Here is a 7,837-nt window from a genome sequence, read left to right as displayed (position 1 = left end):
ATTCTTTGACAGCGCAACTTGGTTCGCCAACTGCTAGCCCAGCCAATATGTCCTTCAACCCAAGACAGCACCAAAGGGCTGTTTCAGACACCGAGCCAATTACCTACACCCCAAAAACAGGAAAACCGAGCAGAGGGCTGAAAGGGAAAAGAGTCCATTTCTGTGAATTCCCGGGATGTGGAAAGGTATGGGATATACTTTGGGCTACACACATAATTCTTTACGTACCTGCTTGTTGACCTGAATACTCTTAGCGCTTCTCAAGAGCTGAACATGTGCGGTAAGCTTTGGTATCCTGTGCTCCTACTTTCATGCACCGCTACCAACACTCTCTAGACGACATGCGCCAAACCATAACCCGGGGGCTATTATTCGATGCAGTGTGGAAGGATGTGGCAAGACGTTCAAACGCAAAGACCTATGTTTGCGTCACATGGAAAAAAAACAGTATGTCTCGTTCATGTCACTCAGAGTCGTGGCCTAGCTGAATTTGAAATTCTAGCGGTGATAAAGTAGACGCATATTCAGAAAACGCCCGCATTGATGCTCACATTCGATCTAGCCCAGAAACAATCGCTTCAGAACCACAGGGTTTATTGCCCTCTATACCATTAAACCAACAACACACGTCTATGCCGACCGTTTCTCAAGAAGCGAATTTAATGTCAATCGGCTCCCTTGTGCAACCTGGTACAGAGCATCCTTTCGCGAATGATTATTCTATGCCAGTATGGTGTGAGCCGGAAAGGGACTTAGTCAGAGGAGATTTATTTTCTGATTCGCCCCAAGTCAATACTGATGACACCATGGTATATTCTTCACCGGATAGTTGTCAGTCCCCTGCTTCTGATGTAAATCCTTTTCGATTCCCGCAACGCACGCCCATTATGGACCAATCTTACTCGGAATCGTTCTACCATCCACAGACCCATGGATCGCCCTATAAAATGACCTCTACGGCTTCCGATTGGACACCTCCGCAGGAAAGGATCTCTTCCTTACAGATGCTGCCTATCTCCCTTGAAGGTGATGCCCTTCAGACAGTAGGTGAACCTTCCCTTCATTGGCGCTATTGGGGAACTAGGATTAACGTTCTGTTAGCCCTACCCGTACCAATACCCTTCACCCGAGTGGATGGGAATGAGTGGCATGCCTTGCAACACGAACTTGATTCCTCCCCCAGTGTCGCTTTCCGAAATGGCGGCATGGAGGTAATCGACACCACCCAGTGGCAGGATTGCCTGGAGTGTTATTGGAAGTGTTTTCACCCACTCTTCCCGATCGTCCATCGCCCAACTTTTAGCGCCGTAAAACCGTTTCCATTAATATCCGGCGCCATGGTGGCAATAGGATCACAGTACGATACACGACCAAATGCAAAAGAGTACTCTTTATTTCTTTTAGAAGCGTGCCTCAAGCTTCTCACGAAAGTAAGTTGCACTTGTTAAACTCTTTTGAAAAGGCATTCTAACATTAATGCAGAGAAGCCCAATAACAATACGATCTCGGATTTCTGACATCCAAGCTGTATTTCTACTCGAATATCTCTCAAAACACCGATCTAGGAAGGCCGATGTTACCATATCTCCCCGATTTAAATCTCTATACGGAACTGTGAGTGTTTCGACATATGCATTATATGTTGATCGATCGTTGGCTCATTTCCGGAAACAGTTTATTCAAAACCGCCACTGGACATCGAAAAACCCACTCGCTGTTTTCAATACACTTTCAGAGGACGACAAATTGGCGGGCCTGGAGAAAGCGTATAGCTTTTGGGTGGAAAACGAAACCAGACGACGCATATTACAAGCCTCTTTTCTCCTTGATGTTCAGCAATCGACCCTGTTCCAGCAGCCTTTGGTGTTCCTCCAAGCAAATCTCCGCACTCCCCGATCGAATGTAGGAAATGTAGAACCTATTGACTTACCATTCCCTTGCCAAACAGAATTATGGGAGATTGAAGGGATTGAAGAATGGGCTCAGCATGCTAGGGCATATGCTAAGTCACAAGAGAAATTAACCCTCTCCTCTGTTGCAAGGCGAATTATCCACCAAAACGACGACACATTGAAACTTGATCCGTTTCAATCGAACCTGATCCTGTCTTATGCTTTGCTAACCAACATGCGATCTATGGATCTGGAGCTAGCGCTAGAACCTTTCATCGAGAGGGTGAAACAGGAAAAAACGGAAAGAGAATCCATGCAAGGTCCTGGATATTCCATCTCTTCAACACATCCAAGTCATACACTTTTCACATATCATTTCCTCCTGGCAGCATACCGTGCTCCGCTCAAAGCCCTTCTAATAGTTAGTGGGGAATCCTGGTTGTTTAATCAGAAGCTCGCAGACAAAGAAGAATATCAGCAAGCCAAGAACACCTTGCGCATGTGGGTTTCTGGAACTGATGAACTGAAAAAGGCGGTTTGGCATGCGTTACGGGCGTTGCAATACGCCATCGATCATCTAGAATTGGGAGATGCTCCGGTGCTGATTAACGCCAATCCGAACCTGTCTCGCGTCTCGGATCTGTTCAGCGATGGCAACGGCTGTCTAACTCCACTAGACGCTTTTACGCAATTCAGAGGCAATATACACCCGACCGAAAACGCGGTTACCACCCCTGAGTATCTCGTTGAGGGATCTGCAACACTCCCTCACCTTAACCGATCGGGCGCTGTCACCGCATTGCACGCTAACTGGGCATTATATATTTGCGCCCTGATATGCTGGGCCTATGGTGCAAAAACTCCAACGACAACAACAACTGATGACCCTCTGTTTCGCCCTCCTGCTTGCCCAAGAACATATGTATCTACATTGATGTTGCTTGCTCCTTCATGGTCTCAGATTTCTCACAACTCCATTCCTGATCACATAAGGCGTGATACCAGTGAATTGCTTAAATACGTACGTGATAGGTGGCTCCAACCCGACAGCATGGGTGGGCTTCTGAACGAAGGAGCAAGAGTTCTACAACGCCTCAGCGAGAATCACCACCGATACGAAGACAAGGCCTGGGAATTTTGAATTCAGCAATACCGTCTGGGAAGACTCTCGTCTTGCAGTGGCTTCTGTTGTAATGACATTTTCATTTATGCTTTCGCTCGCCGGGACGGGCAAGATCTTTTGTTTCTTTCGTCCTTCTAGGAAGGCTTTCTGTTCTCTACACTCTTGGTTTTGCACGAATTTTTCATTTCTGAACCTTTCGCCTTTGTTATCCCATTCTATTCTTGTTGTTTTATTTCTCATCTTATTCATGTACGAAAAAGATATGGTCTCGTTTCGCAACAATCAATTGTCATGGATTTCTTATGAATATCTCCTGCAGAAGTCTTATATTGAAACATTTTCAATTTATTTATCGTTCATATGAGTCTTTTGGTATGAGATTTATTTTCCAACTTGGCATTTAGATTATTGAACTCATATATGGTTCTTTGTTTCACTTTGCACTCCTGCTGTGTAATTGGCGCAGCAGCGCAACAGCGCAATCCGGTTGACATAAAGACCCAGCTACTTCTCTGTATATTTTGTCCTCAAGTTATGACTGCGAAATTGCACTATACTGCTACAGAATACCTTTTCAGCGTTCTTTGTTCTCACATTTCATAATATATTATGTCAAGATACACCATGATCACTTTTATATATATATATATATATATATTTCAGAATAGATCATAGATTATATAGATTCGGATATATATTTGCAGTCTACGAACAGCCATGCACTCCGTTTGTTCTCTGGCTGCCTACGCTCTGGAAGCTCGTGTTGCTGATATCTGGAAATTTCATTTGTTTCCATGCCGCGATACCACTGGAAGGATATGGCGTTCGTCTCTGTCACACCTCCTGGGGATGAGCAGATACAAATGACCAATTTAGAATTAGGCTCTTTGGCCACTCAACCTTCTATTGAGAGTATTGCTAAACAGGAGTCGATAAAGCTACATTTCAGGCGAAAACTCAATAAATCAGAGTCAATAATACACAGAGCTTCAGCCAACTTGAGGAAACAAGGCTTAAGAAAAGGGGTCAGCATTTCACATCTACCCAATCACTCAACCGAAGCATCACCAAACGACCCAGTTCAGTTGAACCATCTCCATGCCCGCCGACATTCTCCAGATCCCGAAGAATGGTATCAATGTATTCGCCAGCTTCAGAGAGGTGTAGGATACGGGCAATGGCACTGTGAATTGCAAAGAACCGAGGCAGGGGTTCATCAATTGTACAGTCCGCTGAAGGATAGAGCGTGCGAGCAACAGGAAGATCGGGAAAAATCTCGGGAAGAAAGGGTTTCACTTGATATGTGTGCAACTGGGATGGGACAGGCTCGAAGAAAATCTCAAAGCCGCCAAATAAGGTGTGTAGAGCGGGGGAAAGACTGATTACATTGAAGGGTCGATCAATATCAAACCCTTCAATGAGCCGTACGACACCGTGGTCAAACATATCAAGAATATTGAGAGTGGCTCTTTTGGATTCACTCTAAATGTGTCAATTAGCAAAGCACCAAATGTAAAAATTCTCTCAAGAAATATATTTTACCAGTTGGGAATCTTGATCTGATTCCATCAAGGTGAAGGTGTGAGGAAGGATATGAGTTACTTGTAAACTGTCAAATGACTGTCGATGAAGAGGATTTCCTTCTTCATCTTGAGCATCAGTGCCATGTTTTTTTAAACCGTTTCAAGGCTTCTGTCAAGTCGAACTTATGTGATATAACACAACGATAATGGTCTCGGATCAGACAGGCTCCCCGAAGCGTGTTCAGTCGGTCTGGGGTCCTAACATATTTTTGTTCACCGTCTATTGTTCGCTCGCTGGACGGCTGAAAGTGGTGCCGAGGAGGGCTGAGAAGTATGTAGACCGGCTGCTTTTACTGTCATAGGGCTAGTTTCAAAGATTCGACAAATGAAGCAGGACACGATTTGAACAGGATAACAAACGAGGTGTGAAAAAGTTGTCCAGAAAAAAAAAAAAAAAGTCGGCAAATTCCATTCAGACGCTCGCGTAAATTGTCTGCCGCATCTTCACTTCATCACTGAAGTTAAAAATGAAGTTAAAAATCGCTTCCCCGTCGATTGAGAAACCCAACCAGTTAACGAAGGCTGATAGGACCATGTCCTGGGATAAGTCGGAGCGCGCATACTCATCGGTATAACGGAGAAGGAGAGGGCGGTTGTATTTGACGAGACTTCTCTCATTGCGGCGTGTTACGCGTGCGCTGATCCGTCGTGAAGTGCTGACAGGTTGAGAAATCAAGAATAGCTTCTGGTGAGGACTGGTGTCGGTAGGGGGCCATGTTGGAGCCAGGTTAAGTAACAAGCCATCGTCAAGAATTCACAGAAAGAGCTGGATGTTGATTCCTGGGGCAGCGCGACTTGATGTCGTCATAAATAGGCGATCTTTTTGGCGTCAAAAAGCAACACCTCGGCGCACGGCCCCGCCCAACTGCCACACAGCGACGCAAATTGAAATTCCATGAGAGAAAAAAGAAGAGAAAAAGAAAAGAAAAAAACTCTAAACTGTGGTTGTGGGGCCTGTGGGGTTTCATCTCTAAAATTAGCAAAAACATAAATTTAGAACTGGTGAAACGATCAAGCATCCTTCATTTACTACTTACTACAGCTAGTACTCCGTAGTACTTCCTGATTTTGGTGCTGCTTGAGATCAAGCAAGGTATGAGCTTGATTTGCCAATGGCCGTGGTGACGATTTCGCTGGAGGGTAGAGAGATATATGTCTACGTTGCTCTGTTATACCAACACCGCGCGCTGGAAAATCATTGCAGTTGAGCAGTCTCGGGATATATCTGGATATACAGACGTGCGTGTCTATGTGCTACATGTACACAGAGCAGTATCGCGTCATGTACATACTAGTAGTACTATTCCAACTCGGAAGGCGGGGTACACATCGGCGCAAGGCATCCACGCTCAACGGGGGGGGGGTGGAAAGAAGCGAAAAGACCGACGGTAGTCAGCCTGTGGCCAGATCGATAATGATACATTTTACCAGCCAAGAATACGCCGGCGCCTCCATAGAGATCCCCTGCCTAGAGATCAAGTTTTGACATATCAACGCACCGTTGAACGCTGCTCTGGATATCTTGCTGAAACGTCAGACCGTTTCAACACACCCGTTTCAAAGCCGCAGCCCATGAGGGCAACACCCTCCGAGGCCCATATCTATCTGGCCCCAGTGGAATCCCGGTGATGACGTCTGTTGCTTGGATCTGCTCACTCCCTAGAAAGGCTTGACTGTTCAATTAGTGTTTTCAATGTTTAGAAGCTTCCCTGATTTAGGGAGGTTTCCTAGCGGTTCTGCCCCTGTGCGACTCCCATTCCAGCTCAAGGAGCCAGAACGAGCTGGGCATCGGATCGACAGGCGTCTCCAGTGAAAAGCCCCAGTGGTCTGTGAGACCCAGAGTAGAAAAAAGGAGGCGGGGATGGGTCCAAAATAGAGGAGTTGAAGGGGGGGGGGGGGTGTTTTATCACATTAGGGTGCCAAACCCAAAAGGGCACAACTAACTATCTTAACTAGTCAACCAGATCTAGTAATTAACAGCTTCGTTAAACAAAATATATGATAGCTGGAGCAAATATTAAACCTCATTGATCGATATCCATCCATCCTTTAGCTTTTGAAAATTCTCAATCATGCCCCCTCTTCCTCCAGCGGGGAAAACAGAAAATAATACATGAAACCCCCCCAGAAAAAAATTCTTATGTATACACTTCAAACCAGACAAGGATAAGGATATAACTACTAGTAAATATAACAAGATAAAGAAAAAAATGCCCCTGGATTAGGCTATGGGCAATTATGGCTTGAGTCTATTTGAATTGATCTTCCGTCACACCTTTGCCCATGGCGCTTGTGCTACTAATACCACCGGTGACCATCTTCAGTAGCTCGTCGACATAGTTGGCACCACTCCATTTCTGGTGGGTAACAACGTCGACGCCAAGCTCCATCTCCGGCTCTTGGACAAGCTCGCCGTATGCGCGCATGCCGTTCTGGGCATACGCTCTGGCGAACTGGTCGGAGATCAGGGCGGTGGTATGGAGACCGGCAAGTGTAATGAATTGCCAGCAGTAACCAAGCTGTCCGAGGCGGTGGATGTAGGTTTCCTGCTCGTCGCGGGGCATAGCGGCCTTCCAGTTGAAAGAGGGTGAAAGGTTGTAGGCGAGTCTAAAAGACGGGAGTGTGAGCATGAGCAAAGGACAAGGAAAGGTGTGGCGAGTGTGGATCTGAGCTATGCAGGCGCAACTTACTTTTGCTCGGGCCAGACGGCGTGAACTCCGTCGGCAAACTCCTTGGCCTGGGCGTAGTCGGGAAGCTTACTCTCCATCCAAATCAGATCAGCAAAAGGCGCAAAGGCCACAGCACGGTTGACAGCGCACTGGGTGCCGCCACGGTACCGGTAGTAACCCTCCCGGGTTCTGGCCGAATCCCAGTTGAAGTAGATTTCTGAGCCAGTAAGCGCCTTGGCGATAGCGCGAGCCTCCGCATTGCTCTTGCCCCGTGCATCACGCAAGAATTTGTCGATTAGGGCCTGCTTGTTGGAGGCAGAGCCGGCTTTTATGTGGTCGATCACGGCCTCCGAGAAAAGCTTGAGGCCAGCCTCGGCGTTCCATTTGTCCTCAATTTCCTGAAGCTGGGCCCCGGACTTGCCGGCTTGTTCGGCAGCGATCATCAGGTCGTTGAGTGGCTTGATATTCGGATTTGTGGAACCGACAACGAAGGCGTGATCCCGGGGGTCGATAGTGGAGGTTGATGAGGGGTTGCAGCTTCTGAATCCGTTCTAGCAACAGCCAGGAGAA

At 46.7% G+C, this 7,837-nt stretch overlaps 4 protein-coding genes across 4 annotated transcripts in view; 2 read left to right on the top strand and 2 right to left on the bottom strand.

The window, feature by feature from the left end:
• Positions 1–47: 47 nt before the first annotated feature.
• HCAG_06187 (predicted protein) lies at positions 48–3,033 on the top strand (the record flags this gene model as incomplete). The annotated part of the gene is made up of 5 exons (XM_001538532.1): positions 48–185; positions 255–280; positions 503–728; positions 927–1,430; positions 1,483–3,033. The coding sequence occupies 5 exons, from the start codon at positions 48–50 to the stop codon at positions 3,031–3,033; spliced, it is 2,445 nt and encodes an 814-aa protein (XP_001538582.1).
• A 1,008-nt stretch (positions 3,034–4,041) lies between these two features.
• HCAG_06186 (predicted protein) lies at positions 4,042–4,461 on the bottom strand (the record flags this gene model as incomplete). The annotated part of the gene is made up of 1 exon (XM_001538531.1): positions 4,042–4,461. One exon carries the CDS (start codon positions 4,459–4,461, stop codon positions 4,042–4,044), a length of 420 nt encoding a protein of 139 aa, XP_001538581.1.
• A 283-nt stretch (positions 4,462–4,744) lies between these two features.
• Positions 4,745–5,334, top strand: HCAG_06185 (predicted protein; the record flags this gene model as incomplete). The annotated part of the gene is made up of 3 exons (XM_001538530.1): positions 4,745–4,869; positions 5,128–5,167; positions 5,281–5,334. The coding sequence occupies 3 exons, from the start codon at positions 4,745–4,747 to the stop codon at positions 5,332–5,334; spliced, it is 219 nt and encodes a 72-aa protein (XP_001538580.1).
• Positions 5,335–6,847: 1,513 nt separating this feature from the next.
• The window catches only part of HCAG_06184 (isocitrate lyase), a gene marked incomplete at both ends in the record, with an annotated part of 2,047 nt that continues 1,057 nt past the window's right edge, over positions 6,848–7,837 (bottom strand). Inside the window, 2 exons of the mRNA XM_001538529.1 lie at positions 6,848–7,205; positions 7,289–7,818. Coding sequence (XP_001538579.1) covers positions 6,848–7,205; positions 7,289–7,818 — 888 coding nt within the window. The remainder of the gene's footprint in view (positions 7,206–7,288; positions 7,819–7,837) is intronic.

Source organism: Histoplasma capsulatum, genomic scaffold (assembly GCF_000149585.1).
Source record: "Histoplasma capsulatum NAm1 scaffold_7 genomic scaffold, whole genome shotgun sequence".
In the NCBI taxonomy this organism is placed as follows: Eukaryota; Fungi; Ascomycota; class Eurotiomycetes; order Onygenales; family Ajellomycetaceae; genus Histoplasma; species Histoplasma mississippiense.
This window is presented reverse-complemented; position numbering and strand designations above follow the sequence as displayed.